At 45.8% G+C, this 20,684-nt stretch overlaps 1 protein-coding gene across 1 annotated transcript in view; it reads right to left on the reverse strand.

The window, feature by feature from the left end:
* LOC120221662 (transient receptor potential cation channel subfamily M member 3) overlaps positions 1 to 20,684 on the reverse strand; it is a 129,465-nt gene that overhangs the window by 56,457 nt on the left and 52,324 nt on the right. Inside the window, exons 6-11 of the mRNA XM_039219178.1 lie at positions 20,436 to 20,465; positions 19,269 to 19,558; positions 18,132 to 18,360; positions 15,620 to 15,787; positions 10,372 to 10,512; positions 2,393 to 2,521 (exon numbers count right to left, since the gene is read on the reverse strand). Of these exons, the coding sequence (XP_039075109.1) occupies positions 2,393 to 2,521; positions 10,372 to 10,512; positions 15,620 to 15,787; positions 18,132 to 18,360; positions 19,269 to 19,558; positions 20,436 to 20,465 (987 nt within the window). The remainder of the gene's footprint in view (positions 1 to 2,392; positions 2,522 to 10,371; positions 10,513 to 15,619; positions 15,788 to 18,131; positions 18,361 to 19,268; positions 19,559 to 20,435; positions 20,466 to 20,684) is intronic.

Genomic DNA, 20,684 nt, shown 5'->3' on the forward strand with positions numbered 1-20,684 from the left:
TAACTCCCTGTGTGCGAGCAGGGGCGATGGGAAGTGCCTGGGAGTTTTTCTAACCCGGCGTCTGCACTTTCCTACAACTGGTCAACAACAGAGGTTGACAGCAGCAGTTTTTAAACTGTGGAAATAGTTCTGTGAAATCTCAACATAAAAAAGGGATCAAGGCTGAGACGCCGCGGTGAAGCAGGAACGCAGGTACCCCGACCCTAAAGCTTCTTCTCCCGGTTCTGGGCCAGCCGGAACCGCCAGCTCGGAGGGGGCGTGGCCGCGGGGGGGCGTGGCCTCGCGCCGCGGCCCGGCCTCGCCCCCGCGGGGTTGCTGGGAGGGGGGTCCGGGCGGGAGAACGTCCGCCCACGCGCGTTGTAAACAGTTCCGGGCGCTCGAGGGATCCCCGCGGCTTGTTTTGGTGACGGCGCGCGGAAGTATGTGGTGCTGGGAATGGGAGGGCCGCTTGTGAAACCACAAAGCCCTGCTTGTATATCCCTGAAGGCCGGGAAGCCTACGGACTTTTCCACGTGTCCAGGATTTTGCGTGGCTGCGCCCCGGGGGCCAACGCGGAGGCGGCACCCGCGGGGTCCGCGGCCCCTGCGCTGTTCAGCCGCTTCAGTGGGCCGGGACGCGGGGCGGGGAGGCGGCCGCGCCAGGCTGGCGAGGGTGGGAGCCAGTACTCCTGGGATGACCCCCTGCTGACCCCCTGCTGACCCGAGCCTGCAGAGCCCGGGCCACAGTCCATGCCGCCTCAGGAGAAATGGATATCCAGGCCGGGAGGTTCCTGGCAGCCCGCCTGCTTGGCAGCCTCTTCCAGAACAGTCCGCGGAGTACAGGCTGCTCCCTGTCTTCTTCCAGTCTCGTCCCTGGAGAGATTCCAGTCTCCCCGCCTGAGCCTTTCCCTTTTCTGCTTATCATGGGGAAGGAATATGCATCTGGGCGTTAAGTCACGGGAGGGGAGCTGGCACTGAGCAGCTCCGGAGCCCGTAGCGGTAGCGGGTGTCAGAGCGCTACACAAAGGCCACCGCAAATTTATTAGTTTTTCAGTTTACCAGTGGGAAATCCACAGCCGTGCTCAGGAAGTAGGAGGCATTGTGAACGGGGAGGCCAAACAGTTGACGACTAGTTAGAACAAGGCCAGGCAGGGCATCCATTATTAAAAAAAAAAAAAAAAAAAAAAATCCAGCCTTTTATAAAATGGGACTAGCGCACACCTCCAAACCCTCAGCATGGGGGCATGCTGATTTTAATTTAAGTGTCCCTGAAGCAGTTTAAAACCCAAAAGAAGGGCTCTGAGTATATTTTAAGAGACTTTTAAAAATGTCATCCCCAAATGACGGCATCTAAAAGATGCTGCATCCTTTTCTCCGAAAGAGAACAATGTAGAACTAAAACCTACAATACGAAGGGTATTTTAACCTGACAGTAATGAAGGCAGGGGGGAATTTGTGGATTTGTAGGAATCCATTTTTGTATGGATCCCAATATATTTTCCCACTTACTATAGCAGAGTGAGACGGATTGTTGGAGAGCTCCTGAAAGTGCAGTGGACTTGACGGCGAGTAATTCTTCCAGAAAAGATTTGTCTTGCTGACCGTAGTTCAGGGGGAAATGCAGAAGAATCATCACACCAGCCTGCCTTCCCTACAGCCTAGGGACTGCGTTTGCGGAGCGCATAGAGCAGAGTTGCAGAGCCCTCTGGTGGACGTTTGCTTGACCACGTTCATTTTAGCTGCTCCAAATCTGAAGGCTCCCATGCTGGCTTTGAACTTCAAGCAAGTCATATGGGGGTGGGGTTATGATGGCTCCTATGGGGATGTGGGGAGTAGAGAGGGGCCCACACCCTCAACCTGAAGGACAACAAATATGTTCAGTCCACCTCAGGGATGCCTAGGGCTGGTGGAGAGGCTGGTGCATAATAAACGGTGGGAAGGAATAAACCGGAGGATAAATTAATGAATAGAAGTATAGTTCCTTCTACAGCTGCTGAAATGCATCTGGAGAACCATAGGTATTGGATGACAGTATCCAAAGAGACCCAGAGTGAAGGGTTTCAATGGGAGTTAAAAGCAGAAAAGTGGGAAAATTTGAAAACTCATGTTTATAGGGGACGAGGAAAGAGACGTGTAAACAATGTCAAGGACAACTGGAGAGTTTCTTGGGCGAGAGATCTGTCGGCAAAAGCTAGAGCAAACTCTAGGCAGGCATGAAGGGGCAACCCTAAAAAACACACTATGACGCCTCCCCAGGTTTGCACGTGGCCCTCGAGACCAAGTCCGTTATTTCTGTGCAGCATAGAGAAAAAACCGTTTCTGGCTTCATTTGGATCCCTAGCCCCCCCTTCCTTCCACTCACAAAGGTAACCCGCCACTGTCTTTCCTGTGTTCTCCTTTGTGAAAGCAGTTACCTCTCTCATCTTTTCTATTCCCAGGGTGAATATATAGGAAATGACGATCCATTCCTGCGTGGAAGGCCAGCGCTCCATCTTCACTAACACGATATAGTTGAAGAGCATCAAATATCCGATGTACGCCAGCTGTAAGGAAACACAATACAGAGCTCTGGCTACAGAGACCCGGGAGCCCTGCCCTTGGGCAAGGCCACTTCATGGTAGCACAGAGCCAAGGTCAGCAAGCAGGACTCAGAATTCACAGCAGAATGAACTTCCAGGCTTTAGACTATTCAAAGAATTAAAAAAAAAAAGAGAGAGACCGTAATATTTGAAATAATGTGTTATTCTATCTTCCTTTTGATCCTTATATCTGTCCTTGGGTCCAATACTTTGCCTTTACTTCTGTGTCATGATGCAGCTTTTTTGTTTTGCAATTACCTAGTTTCTTGTGTCTTTATGGCTAAAAAGGGAACCTCTTCTGTCAGGGCTATTCTTGCTCATGCATGAGCCTGAGGTTCTTTTTTTTCTTTTTTTTTTTAAGCTTACTTATTTATTTTGGGGGAGAGATAGAAAATGAGCAGGGGCTGGGCAGAGACAGGAGAGAGAATCCCAAATAAGCTCCATGCTCAGCACAGAGCCCAATGTGGGGCTCAATCCCACGACTGCAAAATCACAACCTGAGCTGAAATCAAGTGTCAGACACTCAACCGACTGAGCCACCCAGGCACCCCCAGCCTCAAGTTCAAGTGCCTCTTGAACTAGGGCACACGGTGGATTTGTGCCTGATGAATGCCAGGTGGATGAAATGTCTGTAGGAAGCACAGGAAGGCGCATTTGTACACTGGTCAAACCAACATTAAAAAAGCCTGGACCTTATCTCAAAGTCCCACTTGAATTGTTTTCCGAGTTAACGTCTTCTTTTTATCTCTTTCTACCTTAATGTGCTTGGCTTGGCAGTGCCCTGGGAGGATTTTATTCCATTTTCCATTGCAACACCTTCCCACCCTATCCAAGTTGGGATATTCCTCCCTGGTTTCTGCTTCTTTGAAAGAAGACAAGAGAAGATAAAGCAATTTATACAAGGCAATGGGTCTGCGGAGCTTGGAGTGGGGTATAATCTTCATGGGGCTCTGGCACCAGAGGCTGAATCCTGAGAGCACTGGCTGGAGGTGCTGGGTGTCCGGTGAAAACCCCTTGGGGCTCGGGTTTAGTGACTGCCACTGGAGGACCCGGTTGTGCCCAGAGGAGTGTGTGGAGTTCTTGTGGGGGGAGTGGGGGGGTGTGGAACCTCTGGAGAAGAACTCCCCCTTGGGGAAATGGCATATAAGCCCAGCCTTCTCCAGGCAACGCTTGAAGCAGAGTAAGGCGCCCGCTGGTGTGGGAGCCCCAGGGCTGTGAGCAGGAGCTCAGAGTGGGTTGGTTCCTGTCTACACTCTTCAGAGCCCACAGAGCAAAGAACAGGACACAGTGTGGGCAGAAGGGCAGAGGCCTTAGAGACCCGTGTGTCCCTGGAGCCCTGCAGGCACCTTAGCAGGGGGCGGAAAGGTACAGCCTGGCTTCGAGATGGAAAAGGGCACAGGAGCCCCACCGAGCTCGAGAAATGTTGCTTTCTCTGCTAATGGGGCCGCTCACTGTCTTTCTTCCTTTCTTTCCTTTTTCTAAATAAAATGAATACATAGATTCTGAATAGACCCAAAGGTATTTTTAAAGACCCTATGACGTTGATGCCTTTACAGACACAACCGTATAATTTCTCGGCTCTTGCACAGTGAACATATATCAGGGTTCAGTGAGATCAGGTGCGGGAGCATGAGGGCAGCCAGGGAGGAGCTGGAGGGCCTGGGGGGGGTCCTTCTCCACCTGACACCTGAGGGATGTGCTCTTGTACACCCACCCCCTCAGGGACTATCACTTTAAAACAATTTTTAATTTTTTTTTTTTTTTTTTTTTTTTTGAGGGCTAGGGAGACAGAATCTGAAACAGGCTCCAGGCTGTCAGCACAGAGCCTGACGTGGGGCTCGAACCCACGAACCATGAGATCATGACCTGAGCTGAAGTCGGACCCTTAACTGACCGAGCCACCCAGGTGTCCCCCAGGGACTGTCACTTTAATCCCCGCCTCAGCCCCCGCTTCTCCCCTCGGGGTTGCTAGCACACTGTGGAAACCTCACCTGATGGGTCTGCTCTACTTGAAATCACATGGGATGCTGTTTAACATGTAATTTGGTTCATACGGTTCCTGTTTACCATTATACACGGGCATCCACCCTCAGGTCCCTGTGAGCTACCATATTTCACAAGACACAGCGACACTCCAAAACATATTCTCAGCCTCCTTCTGGCCTGAAATCCTTCTTTCTGGTTGCTTCCTTTTGTTTGTTGGATCATATTTCATTGCTTCCAGTCAGTCTCTCTGACTGCTCTGGATTTTATTATTTTACCCAATTCATTGTGACACATTCCAAAGAACTCTCTTCTCTTGTCACACGTAGGCCCAGGGACACCCACGCAGTTCTTCCAGAACCTCTCCATTTTAGTATTTAAGCATCTCTTCCAACCTGCCTCTGTCATCCGAACACAGGGCTAGCGTGTTTGTTTGGCAGAAGGAATGCAGACGCAGTCAGTGAAACTTGGATTTAAATCCCAGCTTGAGTATTTCCAAGTTGTATCATTTTGTGTAAATCGCTGCACCTGCCTGGGCCTCCCTCCTGTGAAATGGAGATGATGGCTACTGACCTTACAGAGCTTTTGGGAGGGCTGGGGAGGGGGGGGGGTTGGGGTAGGGGGAGAGTATGTCTCTCTCTCCCTTTTATTTATTTATTTTTTTATTTAAAAAACATTTTAAACATTTATTTATTTTTGAGAGACAGTGTGAGACAGAGTGCAAGTGGTGGAGAGGCAGAGAGAGGGAGACACAGAATCTGAAACAGGCTCCAGGCTCTGAGCTGTCAGCACAGAGACCAACGCGGGGCTCGAACCCACAAACCGTGAGATCATGACCTGAGCTGAAGCTGGACACTCAAACCGACTGAGTCACCCAAGTGCCCCATCCCCTTTTAAAAAAATGTTTTTTTTTTTTTTTAATTTTTGAGAGAGAGAGGTGGGGGAGGGGCAGAGAGAGAGGGAGAGAGAGTATCTGAAGTGGCCTTTGCACTGACAGCAGAGAGCCAGATGCATGACTTGAACTCATGAACTGTGAGTTCATGACCTGAGCCGGAGTTAGATGCTTAACCGAGTCACACAGGCGCCCCTGTATCTAGTTCCCAATAGTATAGAGGCCCAATGAATGGTGGCTAATGTTATTATTTGCTTCTTTTTTCAAGAAACTTCCATTCCTTGTCTCCTCTTACCTCAGTCTTTGTTTCCTTTTGATCCAGTTAACTAGCCATACCTCTCCCTTTTTAAGTTGCCTTTCTTATTATTTATGCTTCTTCCATGATCAGCCTGTTATTTATTATTATTATTATTTTTTTTTTGAGAGTGAGGGAATGCGGGAGGGACAGGGGGAGAGAAAGAGAGAGAATCTTAAGCAGGCTCCAGGCCCAACACAGAGCCCAACACAGGGCTTAATCTCACAACCCTGGGATCATGACCTGAGCCAAAACCATGAGTTGGCATTCAGCCCATTGAGCCACTCAGATGCCCCTCAGCCTACTCTTTAAATCCAGTTGCTCTATAACGCTTTTCTTTCCATGTTCAAGCTATAATATAACATTTTGGGACAACTCTCAAAATACAGACTTCCCAAAATATGGCTTTAAACATGTTTAAATGGCACAACAGAGGACTGGAGGCAAAGAAGCAACCTATCTTAGAGCTCACCAGCATTCAGCGGGTCTTACTGCAGACTACCTTAACATGGCATGCTTGAATGGTGTGCGTGTGTGTGTGTGTGTGTCTACACACATATATTCTGTAGGCTTTAACAAGTTGAGTGTGGAATGTCAAAGCTTTGAACAGAAACATAACCTCATGATCCCCACTTAAGTCAGCAAGCATCCTATAAGGATTTGTATTGTGTTTGCTTATATATTCTTTTTATACATTTCCTATTAACCAAGATGCTCAAGTCCCAAACTATGCAAGCACCAGAGCCTGCTTCAGGTTGCGTGGACCTCTGGTGGGCTTTCTCCTGCTGCCCCTGGAGAGGGGAGGGGGCACAGTGATGCTCAAACAGAGGAAAGAGTCTGTCAGTGCTGGAGAAGTCCAGAGCACATCCCTTGCCCTCTGACTTGGTTCCTCTTTTATAAGAGGCGTCTTGCAGTGGCATCCTCCCTAGCTGGGCACTTGAAATGGCTTTCATGACGTACCAGGTCTGTGAGCCAGCTGGGTCCCTGCCTCCTTTCTTCTTGGAACAGAGGAGGACCCAACCTGGTCTTCTGGAAACTTGCTAAGATGTGGAAGTGAGCTGACGTGGAAATGAAGTGTGTCCCATCTTTCAGAAACTTGGGAGTGTATGCAGAAGGAGATATTTTTGGCAATCAGGGTGGGAAATACTCTTACAGGAAGGAACACAACCGAAAGCAAATGGGACCTTTGATCTAAAGCTGAATTTTACAGTTAAGCATCTCTGGGGAGGGGATTTAAAAATCTGGCACTCCCCATCTCCATGCGCTTCCTTGAGGTCTGGGCTTTGTAAATAAATAGATAAGGATTCCTGAAAGTCATGTGAACAGTAACAACATGACGGGGCATCCGGTCCAATGGGTCTGCTGAGTCTACAATCAGCCGTGCAGGAGGGAGCTGGACCCACAGGCTCCACTTCTCAGAAGCAGCTTCCCCACCTGCATATGATACAGAGGGCGGCCCAGGCTTCCTGGACCACAAGACTCCCTTGAGGAGCTTGTGAAACATACAGCCTCTTCAGCAACAACTTGGAGATTCGATTTAGTGGGTCTGTGATGGGGCCATGGTTTGCATTTCTATCAAAATTCTTTATCATCATAGAAGTTTGGAAAAAATACTGGGCTAAAATCTCAGCCTTCTATCTGGGGCAGTGTTTATTAAAAAAGAGAGAGATGTCTTAGAAAGATTAGACAAATGAGTCTTGTATTTATAAAGGTGATAGATAATTCTTGATACTATTACTTCTGTTGGTTCTTTTATGCTCTAGATCAGGAGTTAGCAAACTTCTTCTGTAAAGGACCACAGAGTTAATTTTTAAGGCTTTCCGGGCCTGACAGTCTTTCTATAGCAAGGAATTGACTCAACAGCTGTTAGGCATGAAAGCAGCCAGAATATAGGTAAACAAATGAGTTTGGTTGTGTTCCAATAAAACTTTATTTATGGACACTGAAGTGTGAGTTTCATATAATTTTCATGTATCATAAAGTATTCTTCCTTTATTTCAGTTTTAAAAATGTACACACCATTCTTAGCTCACAGTCCACAATAATAGGCCTGGATTTGGGACTGGATTTGACCTGTGGGAATATAGTTTGCCAAGCCCTTTTCTAGGCTGGGACAATTGAGGCAGCCTGGCATAAGAGGAAGGACAGAAATGGGTATAAAATGTAGTAAAAGTATCTTTTTCTTGGTAACATTATTTTCTTGACAAAACTGTTAGATTAGGGAATATATGTAAAGAATTTATGGGGCGCCTGGGTGGCTTAGTCGGTTAAGCGTCCAACTTCGGCTTAGGTCATGATCTCGCGGTTCGTGGATTCGAGCCGCGTGTCGGGCTCTGTGCTGACAGCCAGCTCAGAGCCTGGAGCTTGTTTCAGATTCTGTGTCTCCCTCTCTCTCTGACCCTCCCCTGCTCATGCTCGCGCGCTCTCTCTCTCTCAGAAATAAATAAAACATTTAAAAAATTAAAAAAAAGAATTTATAAGAGTGCCTCACAGTAGGTGTTCAAAAAATGATATTATCATTATTGATTGGATGGGTGAATAAAAACACGGACTATTGCCATGCAATGTGACTAGCCTAGGAATTAAAACAGTTACATTTATATTGTGCTTACACATTCCAAGCACTGTTCTCAGTGCTTTACATATTTTAACACATTTAATCTTTACAAAACCCTACACAGTAGGTACTATTATTATCCCTATCTGAAGGAATCTTGCACTAAGTGCTAAAATAACTTGTTTGAGGTCACACAATAATACTCAGGGGTCCAGAAAGGATCTCTACTCAGCCTGTCTTACCCCAAAGTCCATGCTTGTCATCACCAAGTTCTTTACTGCAAGGTAAAGTTTATATCTGCCTAAAATATATAAATGGAAATTATTGTTGCGTGTCCTAATTTTTTCAGGGGAGAATTATTTGCTATTTTTAAAAATTTTTTATTATTATTTTTAAAATATTTTTTATTTATTTCTAGGAGAGAGAGAGAGACAACGTGAGCAGGGGAGGGTCAGAGAGAGAGGGAGATACAGACTCTGAAACTGGCTTCAGGCTCTGAGCTGGCTATCAGCACAGAGCCCGACGTGGGGCTCAAACCCACGAACTGCGAGATCATGACCTAAGCGAAAGTCGGACGCTTAACCGACTAAGCCACCCAGTCGCCCCAAATTATTTGCTATTTTTAATATTCAGAAGCCTGGATTTTTACTTCACTAAAAAAAATCAAATATTTGTATTTTGACTCTCTCCTCTTTTAAGAACATACTTTAAAATAGTAGTTTTCAGGGGCGCCTGGGGGGCTCAGTCAGTTGGGCAACCCACTTCGGCTCAGGTCATGATCTCACGGTTTGTGGGCTCGAGCCCCGCATCGGGCTCTGTGCTGACAGCTTGGAGCCTGGAGCCTGTTTTGGATTCTGTGTCTCCCTCTCTCTCTGCTCCTCCTGATTGTGCTCTCTCTGTCTCTCTCAAAGATAAATAAACGTGACAAAAATTAAAAAAACAAAACAAAACAACCAGTAGTTTTCAGCTAGCAATGGAAGCCCATAAAGGGACATGTGGCGATGTCCAGAGACATTGTGCTTGTCACACTTGGGGGCTGGGGAGTGCTACTGGCGTCTAGTGGACTGAGGCCAGGGGTGCGGCTGGACATGCTACAGTACACAGGACAGTGCTTCTCAGCAAAGAATTCTTCTGTGCCCCATGTCCACAGTGCTGAGGCTGAGAAAGCCTCACTGAAAGCCAGCGGTAAGTGTCAGCATACAGGGCCACACACACGCACAAAACACCTTATCTGGTCATTTGAGTCATCTTGGCCTCAGACTAGGATTTTCCTTTGCTGACTCAAGTGCCTGGTGTGTAGCTGGTTGTGAGAAAGGCCAAAAATACGGACACCTGTCCCTCATCTGGCACAGGGCCGCTGCGACTGGAGAGAATGAGAGATGACCTGGGTGCAGCTCACCTTCAGCTTAAAATATCATGAAAAACAGAAGTAGAAAACCAACAGCCCAGCCATTTGTATCATCTCAAGAGGTTATTTCAGGGACTAGCTTTCGTCTTGTGGGCACAAAATATTTGCAGGGTGTGCACGAAACAATCTTCACCGTGATTATAGTTACTTTGAGTAATTTTACTGCTTTGGTTGGCATGTTGTTTCATCGTTCTGAACAAGAAAGGCTGTTTGATGACACTAGCAGATTGGGAGTAGTTACACACGTAGGCTACCCACCTTTAGTGGTGTTACTTTGAACACTCTGCTCAGCCCTTACCCTTCAAATGTTCCCCACACCCAGGATGGGTGTCTAAAATGGGCAACTCTGAACCAGCATGCATCCATCCAGAACACAGAAGTGTTTTATAAAATGACATCTATTTTCCTGCTAGACTAGACTCATACTCATCCCACCTCTATTTCTGTGAGTTCTCACTTTTCCCATTTCCTTTATTTTCTGCAAGGAGGAGAAATGCAGAAGCTGGAGAAGCCGCCTCACAAACTCCACACATCTTACAGAACTCTTGGGAAAAGCTTTCCTCCCTGCCTGTGTGATCCTTATATTATGACTCATAGAGGAAACCACAAAGGTGCACGTGAAATTGACATTGGCTCTTTGTGGCTACCCATTATGAAGAAGAAAAAGGGAGATGCTTACAGTGTAGAACCAGAACTTCACTATGGGTGCATTGTAGAATTCGTAAATTTTTCTGCCCAGGGGGATTAACCGGTGTCTGCTCTGAACTTCCTCTTCATCCTTCTTTCTGGAAGACTCCCCGTTGTTTCGACCCAACATGGCCTACAGTGGAAGAGAATCAATACCATCATGGCAGGGCTCTGGACAGCATGTAGTTCAATGTGCGTATTTTACAGGTCAGGAATGTATGCTCATAGAACCTAAGAGTTTTGTCCAAGGTCCCCAGAGATTCATAGGTTGTGTCTTCCCTAAGCGTGCCTTTGCATCATACATAGAATCAAAGTTATTTGGCTGGGATGGAAGGCAGCGATGTCTCTTGACCATTCCTTTCTCTTCTACCATGGGAGCTCTGGAAGTTTCCATAATGGAAGATACTCAGGGTTCCGAGAAGGAGAAAGAGTATAACCTCGGAAGACCAGGAATTTATTTTTTCTTTCCACCCCTCTCCCTGTAGTAGTGAGACAGGCAGATCTAGATCTGAATTCTGTCTCCACTCATGCTAATGACTCTTAAGTAAGCGCGCACACACACACACACACACACACACACACACACACACACACACATTAGACCAGTAATATCTAACTTACCCAAAGGTTATGAGTATTCAAGAGGTTAAGTTATCTGAAGTGCTTGGAGCTTAGTTAGGTTAGAAACATCTCCTCAACCCTTAGGCATAAACCTTAGTTCCCTGATCTCAAACTTCATAAAACCTGTGTTAGTTTCATGGAGACCCCTAGGCACCCTGCCTTCCTCTGTGTGGGAGACTCAGCTGGGAGGGACTAGAAGTCAGGCCTCACCTGGAGGGGCCTCATCTCCAAGCTGTTGGAAGCTTCCTTATGAATTGAATTATTTTCTTCTTACTCATGACAACAGCAGCAGCAAAAATGACAATAAAACATCACAAAAAAGGCAGAATTTGAGAAAAGGCAGATGCATGCCTCTCTGGGTAGTAAGTAATGGGATGAGTCAAATATGGCTGAAGATCATACTGGTGAAGAGTTCCAGACTTTGGGTCTTTCAGAAGGAGGACTGAAACTCCTGGATGCTCAGAATCCATGGCACTTTGGGTAAATCTTTTAACTTCTCTGAATCTTCATTTCTTTATCTTTAAATTGGAGGTAATAATAGCACCTGCTTTAGGTTTGGTCTACAAGTCAATAAGCATCTGGCACTTAATAAGTGCTTTGTGTATATTAGCTAGTGTTTAGTTATAGTGAACTGAGAGTTTCTTGAATAGTCTTGATGAAGATAATCTGGTGTGGAATTTCTCATCAGAGAAAAGAAAAACGTTGTTATGGCTCTATTACAGCATTGTCTCTTGGCTTTAATTCTTCTGGTATTATTCTTTTTTAAAAAATGTTTAACATTTATTTTTTAATTTATTAATGAGAAACAGGGAGAGAAAGAGAATGAGCAGGGAAAGGGGGGAGAGAGGGGGAGACACAGAATCTGAACAAGACTCCAGGCTCTGAGCTATCAGCACGGAGCCCAACGGGAGGCTCGAACTCACAAACCGTGAGATCATGATCTGAGCCAAAGTCGGACGGTTAACCGATTGAGCCACCCAGGTGCCCCTCTTTTGGTATTATTCTAAAGACAAGGTTAGTTCTACCTTAGGAAATGAGATTTTTTATTAAATGTGAGAACAGGGAAAATCCTTCTAACTGCTCAGGGACTGACAAGGATTTAGGATAAGAAATAAGGGGTGGGATACGGGTTTAGAGCTGAGAGATCTAACTATAGAAGTCATTTGTTTATCTTGAATTTGAGAGCAGATAATTCTGGTTTCAAACCACCTTACTCAAGATATACAAATATTAGTTTCAACTACTTTTGTTATTGCCTCAACTATCCACCTAACTCAAATATGTAACAATCACATATGGTGAACCTATAACCAATAGGATTTCTGGAGAAGGTAACAAGGTAACTTCCATTCCTTTATAGCCTATGTGGCTAGAAAATTACCTTGACTTAATGAATAGGTAAGATCCCATTCAATGGCCTCCCAGCCTTTATTTTGATCGGTGAGCTGGGTCAGTTTCCATGATGGGTATGCACATTTGACTTCTATCAATAATGACCAATGACCTCAAGAAACTCTGAGGTTACATCCTTCTATAATGTATAATTTATGTAACATAATTGCCCTGCTTCTGTTCTGCTTCTTTATTTGCTCAATAATACAATAATATTTGGGGACATAATAGGATGTGAGTTAAGGCAGCTTGGAGGGTTGTAGGCATTTTGGAGAGTGACATCTTGGGATAACCTCTAGAAATAGTGGCTTCCCCAGCAGAGCTGACTGAGACAATGCCTTGGGTCTGTGGACATGTTGGGGCTTTATTAGGCAGAATGCAAAAACACTCATCTGGCAATGCAGGTAAAACAAAAACAGAAACAACATAGCCTGCTTTGCCTTCAATATTCAGATACATTCCCAAGTGAATGCATTTTTAAAAAGCTTTTCTTTCGTGGGTTTAAGTAAAGCATTTTCAAAATTTCATTAATTCCAGCCTAAGCGGCTTAACTCACTGATTTTCTTGATTTCTCTTCCCAGTAGTCAAACATTTCCTTTGACTACATTCCTTACGCAGAATGTAATGGGGTCAAATACAGGCAACACTACACAATACGGATTTCGGACTTTTCGCTGGCTGGATACAGATGTCAAGCCTGGGAAAGATCCATTGACGTGAACTAGGCCACTTAAAGGCTACTGAGAGTGAAACTGAGGCTCATATTTTGTGTGTAATTTTGGAGCGGCCAGGGGAAAACACACCCATCCAAGAAAGGATAGGTAAGTGTAACACAGAAGTTCTAATATCTTTCCCAGGAAAGGAATGGAGGTGTCAGCAAGCTGCATTCTCCAATCCTCTCCAGGGTGAGCAAACACAAGAGCTCCCGCAAGGACAGAATTTGTCATTAGGGTCAAAAGAGGGTCTACCTTAAAGATATCTGCTGTCCGGCCCTAATTTTACCAGTCCACAAGTCCCTTCTTCCTTTCCTTTTAGCTGTTTCTGCCTGTGAGGATGCAGTCCGGGCAGTACTGCTGGTGTGATGTCTTTCACGTGGGTTCTCAGTACACAACTGTAGGGTCTATTCTCTGGGAAGCAGACTTTGCTCTCAGTCTCAGATGCAACCTTTAGTGTGATTTCTTGAGGGATCAGGTTCTCAAAGCTCTACATGGAGCAGGAGAAGGGAGCTGCCTTCTTTGTTTTCCTCCTTGAGACCCACTCAGAGAGAATGGTGGTTCAGCTCTGGCTGCATTCACAGGGTCCTTGGCCTTGAGGCTTCAAGGCCAAGTCATAAGGGACATAGGATGCCCGTGCATTATTATTTAAAAATAATTTTTTTTAGAGTTTATTTATTTTGAGACAGAGCATGAGTGGGGGAGGGGCAGAGAGAGAGGGAGACACAGAATCTGAAACAGGCTCCAGGCTCTGAGCTGCCAGCACAGAACCTGATGTGGGGCTCGAACCCATAAACCATGAAATCATGACCTGAGCCGAAGTCAGATGTTCAAAAAACTGAGGCACCCAGGCGCCCCACTGTACATTATTTTTGAATTCTTTCTGCTACGAGGTAGACCAAACCAGGTGCATGGCTACATTTGAGACTGAGAAGAAATTCTTTGCATCCCTGAGGCTATAGGCTAAAAGCACAGCCAAGGGGATCTCTGCCTGGTTTCTAATCCTGACCTTGCAACCAATTAGCTGGGTAACCTTGGGTAACTTAACTTCTTTGAGTCTCAGCTTCCTTACCTGTAAAATGGGATAATAACAGTTCCCATCTCATGGGATTTTTGTGAGGACTCCATGAATAAGTGGACATAAAATACCTAGTACCATTATAACAATATTCACAAACATTTAACAAGGTTTACCGTGTGCCAGGCCCCAGTCTACAAAAAATCATGTACACTTTTTAAACTGCAAACTGCCTGTGAGCTAGACAATGGTATTATTCCCATGTTAGAGGTTAAGAAACCGTGTCCAATGTCCCATAGTGAGTAGGTGTAGGGGCAAGATTCTGACTCCAGAGTGAACACTCTTTACCCCTCTCATAAAGATTTGGTATTATTACTGCTAATGTTTCTGCTAATGATTAAAATATCCTTCTCTAACCCTGAAGGATTCAGAGGCCAAAATTATGGTAAGAACTTTAGAGAAGACAGTCATCTGATCCTGTCATAGAGGCAAGCAGACGCCAGTGCTAGTTTTTATAAGAATCCTGAAGTGGAAAACAAACACTGGCTTTTAACTCTGTGAGTCAAAAACTGTGAATAATTAATCAATCAAAAGAATTGTCAGATGCATAGACCCTGTTGTACTCGGAATTGGGACCATTTCCTTTCGGAAGGAAATACTGTTGATCTGGAGGAAAAGCAATTCACAGGGTGGTCCTGGTAGGATAATAATGCAAAGGGACTTTTGTCACCTGCGCAAAACTAATTTTGGTTTTCTCTCCTTACAGGTTTTTTGGGTCATCACAGCCATTGCTCAGGGTGGTGGGGAGGGTGGAAGACATCAGGGAAGTCCTACGGAGCTGTCGCTCGATGTCTCCAAAGCTCCGAGGCCCTGTTTGTCTCTTTAACAGCATGTGACATTTTTAGACTTTGGACACAATCCAGTAATGGTCACACTGCTCAGGCGGGGCTGCGGGAAGCGGTCCCATGCCCAGCTGCCCCTTCCCGCTGCAGAACAAAGCATCCATGTTCTATAATTACACCAGGAGAGCTAATAAAAGCCTTCCATACAAACCTCAAAATTCAATTAGTCTTGCATTTGGGAGCCTGACCCTGAAGACAGATAAAGGTGTAGCATCTGATCACCAGAAAGGCACCAGCCCAGTGCGGCCGGCTGGCTACCCCCACGTCGTACATTCCTTTGCCTTCTTCATATGCTAAGACTGCCCCAGCACCCGCCATTTAAAGCATGGCTGGTTTGGACAACTGAGGGTGCCTGGCTTTTGGGTTTCACTGGGTTGTCCCGTGACCCTGGCTGAAGGATTTTGCACACACACAGTCTCTATAGTTCTGTTATCTGTGCAGAGAGAAGACACTTTTATAATACCCTGGTCTCAATGCTTAAACGAAAGCGCCTGGTCGGAGGGTGACCCCGGGCGTTACTGAGTCTTAAGCTGAACCCACAGGAGAGGGGGGTAGGGTTGCTCCCACGGATAATGATGGTATCGTTTTCCTTACTGTCAGTTCCATGTCCTCTTCATCTTTTTCCTTTGTGGGCTTCTCTGGCTCTTCTGGCTCCTTCTCTTGAAGGTGGATTTCCTGGGCCTGAGACATATATGGCATGTCGTCTTTGTTCTTGAACTCCAAGCTGAGAATTGAAGGAGGAAGTAGAATTCCCAGAATTACCTAAAGTAATAATAATGATAATAATAATAATCACATTCAAAGGATTAAGATTAGGGTGTTTTTTTTTCTCTTAGACTCAGAGGGCCTAAGGTGGTATGTGTGTGTGTGTGTGAGTGCACATGTTTGTTTGCACATGTGTGTGCACCCTTAGTGAGGACTGCACCTGTTAACACTCAGAGGGTCACTCTTGTCCATCTGAGAACTGTTATGCATGGCTGTGCCTAGCACCACATAGTTTTTGGAGAAAAGGAGCGTCTTGCCCAAACATACCCAATTAACACTCACTTCTCATGGGGGAAGCTGAGGAGAGTGAGGGGCCCTGCCCAAGGCAAAAATGGGAAAGAATTCAGACTCTCATTTAGCCATTAGCGCTTGGCTTTGTGAAAGCAATTCAAACATATGTCCACTGGCATTTGTTTGCTAACATGTCAAGTGGAGTTGATTATGCATCATCTGGGTATCTCCATAAAAAATGCCATCCCAAATTGACCTTGAGAAAGTCCATGTGGGAAAGTGTGTTTTCATTTCAGAGTATTCCCCTGGCACTTGCTACTAGACAACAGAAACACGTGCACACACACACACATACTCGTGGGCTTTGTGTTCACCATGAGAATTGCCTGCACAAATACTCCAGGCAGGAAAGCACTGTGTTTCTCTCATGTATAAACTACGCTTCAGAGGCCATGTGATGGTAACAAATACATGGACCCCTCTCACGAGAGGGCAATCTCATTCTCCATTTGTTTTTCAGTTTTTAGATGTTTATTTTTGAGAGAGAGACACACACACACAGTGCGAGTGGGGGAGGGTCAGAGAGAGAGGGAGGCACAGAATCTGAAGCAGGCTCCAGGCTCTGAGCTGTGAGCACAGAGCCCAGTGAGGGACTTGAACTTCTGAGCTGTGAGGTCATGCCCTTAGCTGAAGTTGTACGCTTAATTGACTGAGCCACCCAGGCGCCCCTCATTCTCCATTCGAATGATAATCGCACATGTGACTTGTCTTACCCAGATCTTCTCCTGCCTCTTCCCTCCATCACTAAACTGGTTCTATTCTACAAGGCTCCTGACTATGAACCTCCTTGAAGAAACCGCACCAAGGTGAGGGGCTCAGAGAGATCCTGAACGGTAAGTGAAAATGACCCGCAAGTAACGAGGCAGGGACAGCCTGTGCTTGAATGCTCACAGGGACTCAGCCACCACGGGAAGGGGGAGGGTGGTGACCCTGAACTCAGGGTACCTCGCAGGCCTGGGAGGGCTCAGGTGGCGTGCTGGCAGCCTCCAGGGGACATGACACCCTGTCCTTGGAGCTGAGAGCCAGGCTTGGCGGTCACTGGCAGTGCGGCTATAGAGTGCCCATGACCCGGCCCACTTCATGGAGTCCTTCAGAGACTCTGGGGGCCCAGAGCTGCAGGGAGGACAGCGTGGTGGGGGGAGCCGCTTCCATCAGGTGGCCTCAGCTGATTGCTCTAGTCCGGTGGCCTTTTGGCCTTGGGCTGACTCAGAGTTGCTTAGACCAGGGATTTCCCGGGTAAATATGAGCCTGGCTTCAGCTGTAACAGCCACAAACTCTAAACAGAGAAAGCATTTGAAAACTCCTTTCAGTCTCTTCCCTCCCATTTTCTTTCTTTTGCGTCTTCCAGTCAAATGTCTTCCTTGCAAAACACCGAAGAAAACGTAAAGAAGCAAAGCCACACATCCTCCTGTGTCTTGTACTTCCAGCCCCCGCGGTAACCACTACAGACAACTGGCTGAGTATCCTTCCTGGTTTCTTAAAAAATATTAATTTATACAGATATAACTGTGCATGTACAGGCTTAAAAAAACCCAACATAGACTCGGGCTCCACATAACTGGTCTGCAACTTGTTTTTTGCCACTTAAGGACAGACCAAGATGGTCTAGCAACACCTTTACACATAAATCCATCTCCTTTTTATTTCGGGCTAAAACGTTTCTCAAGCATCGCTGGCAGGAGCCTACGTCTCTACGACAAGGTAAAAAGGAGGGCCAAGGCACTGAGGTTTGCATGGCCGGGGGGCAGCATGGCTTGTGCCAGAGCAAATGTACCTCCTAGGGTCCCTGTGTGTGACCATCACATTTGGGTCTTCTGCAAAATACTAATGTTTAGGCAGACCATCTCTAGAGGCTCTGATTTAGCAGGATTTGGGGTAGGCTGTGGTCTCTATATGAAAAAAATCCCCACTCTATTGAAGATTTTGGGTCACAGTTGGGGCTCAAAACCACCCTCCTGAGATTAAAAAAATGCCCAGTTCTATAGGTTCGGAAAGCCCCAAACCGACCCTCCGGTCCTCAAGGCCAACAGGGCCTTCTGGGCGCGCTGACCTTGAGGCCTGAGTTCTTGCGCATCCGGAGCCGGCCCATCCACATGTCAGTGAGCAACATCTGGCTGCACGTGTGTGCGATGAAGTCGCGGTGCTTGGCGGCCACAGCAAGCTGCAGGCACGTGGCGTTGCTCCAGTTCTTCAGCTCATAGGTCAGCAGCTTCATGGCCAGCTGTTCGTCCTGCTTGTAAGATTGGTCCAGAAGCTCCACTGCCAGCTGGCCAAAGTCCCTGAAAGACAACGTGGGGGGTTGTCCTTTGGCCATCTTGGGGCCTCGGATGATGAAAGTGGGGACCCACTGGCCAAGCCACAAAAGGTGGTCAACTGTGCGGCCTCGTTGTTGCTTACAGGATCTAGTCTGTTCATTCATTCATTTAGCCAACATCCATTAAGCATCTACCGTGTGCTAGATACTGTGTTTAGAACTGGGGGTGTAAGCCAAACAGGACACGTTCCTGGTACTCAAGGTCCCCAGTTCAAGGCTACAGATGAGGGAGGCAGACCAAAAAAAAAAAAAAAAAATCAACGATTAGAGTGTGGTAGGTCTTCACAAATGTGATAGACCTCAGTTCATAGCTGAACCTTATCAATCACACAAGCTTGTGATCCTAAACAACTTAATTAAATCCTCTGAGTCTCACTTTCTTCAGCTTTAAAATATAAATAATAGGGGCGCCTGGGTGGCTTAGTTGTTTAAGTGTCCAACTTCGGCTCAAGTCATGATCTCGTGGTTCGTGAGTTCAAGCCCCACGTTGGGCTCTGAGCTGACAGCCCAGAGCCTAGAGCCTGCTTCAGATTCTGCGTCTCCCTTTCTCTCTGCCCCTCCCCTGTTCGTGCTCTGTCTCTCTCTCTCTCAAAATAAATAAACATTGAAAAAAAAATTTTAATATAAAATATGCATAATACAAGGACAAACTTTTGAGGCAGTTGAGAGGCTGAAATAAAATCTACATGTCCATGAGGACTGTATCTAGCACTGTGTGCCATATATGTTAACTATTGGTGTCCACCCTCTGTGTGTACCACTGAGACGACCCTACCTCCACAGAATGGTTTGAGTAACTCAGACCCTCTGATATTTGGAGTCTGCCTCCTCTTCTCTCCCCTCCTGATCACCCCATTTGCTGGGCTGGCCCACCTGGAGTTGTGGTTCAGCTCCTGAGAGATGTCGTCGACCATGTCATTCTCAGACGCCTCGTGAGCCATGGCTTTGCAGAGCTTACAGGCCACCAGGGCCTTGGCCATGGCCTCCTCGCCATGCTGCCAGAAGAATAGGGCCATCTTCTGCCTCTTCATCAGGACGGCCCACACCATCAGCTCGTGGAAAGGGAAAGGGAAGTGGTTGATTTCAGGGTCATCCAGGTCAATGTCCACCTCTTCTTCTCGCTTCTTGGTTGTCTTTCTTCCTCGCCTCAAGGGAACATCATCCTGTCATTTTAGGGAAAAAACAGGGGTGGAGTGAGAGATGAGTCAACTAAATATATCAAATAGTTATTTGCTGTATATCTACTATGGACCCTGCTCTGGGATTGATACAGAAGGAACTAGCCTATCCCAGCACCTTTCCCAGAAGCACTCATGCCTAACTTTAAAACAAGTTATCATAAGTGCATAAGATCAGCGTTATACTTCAATTTTTAAAAAGTATTTTTCAATGGCTTTTTGCAATTTCCCTTCCTCCCTCTCTCCCTCCCTTCCCCCCTTCCTTCCTTCCTTTACTTTCGTCCATTTTTTTTTCTACACATAAGGTTATTTGTGTCTCATGATGGAGAGCACTACCCTTTTCTCTGAAAGGACAAGGACATCCTATACTTGCAGGTGCAAAAGCAACAATACCCACAGGAACAAAAGCTGGGAAACAGATAATCTGTCTTGAGTTTCTACATACCTCTTAGGTGCATTTGTGAAGTATTTCTGGCCTCTAGATCGGTTGCCATTTGTAAACACCCTTGAATAGATTTCACTTACTGGAATTTATATGCTTCTTTGGTTTTCGAGTTAGTATTTCAAATACGATTTATTTTCTTGCTAATGTAACCTCAGGGTGGAATTTTGAAAGCTATGTGACTTGCCCTCTCAACACTGGGAAGAAGTTCACTTCTTATTTTAGAATCATGTGCTAAGCCTTACCAATTGAATGAGTATATATATGTCAATTATTTATATATATGTATATATATAGTATATGAATGGATATATATGAATGAATATATATAAAGAATATATGAATGACTATTCATGAATATATTAATGAATAATGAATATATATAAATAATTGACATTAATAATTTGGGCAAATACTCACCTCCATTCCCAGTAGTTTCAAGGCTTTGGGCTGTTTAAAAAAATGTTATACATAAAGTTAGATCTTTCTTTATAGAGGTAAGAAAAGAATCCTATTATATCTTAACCAGGTAATAGAACAACTCTATATGGTACCATATAGCATTTATTCATTTCACTAAAAAAATAAAAATGCTACAAGAGGAACCTATTTATAGAAATTCTAGGAGAATTAGGGATTTAGTGATTTTAGTGAATCACAGAAAATTAG

This window comes from Hyaena hyaena, unplaced genomic scaffold (genome assembly GCF_003009895.1).
Source record: "Hyaena hyaena isolate Hyena2069 unplaced genomic scaffold, ASM300989v1 scaffold_799, whole genome shotgun sequence".
Taxonomy (NCBI): domain Eukaryota; kingdom Metazoa; phylum Chordata; class Mammalia; order Carnivora; family Hyaenidae; genus Hyaena; species Hyaena hyaena.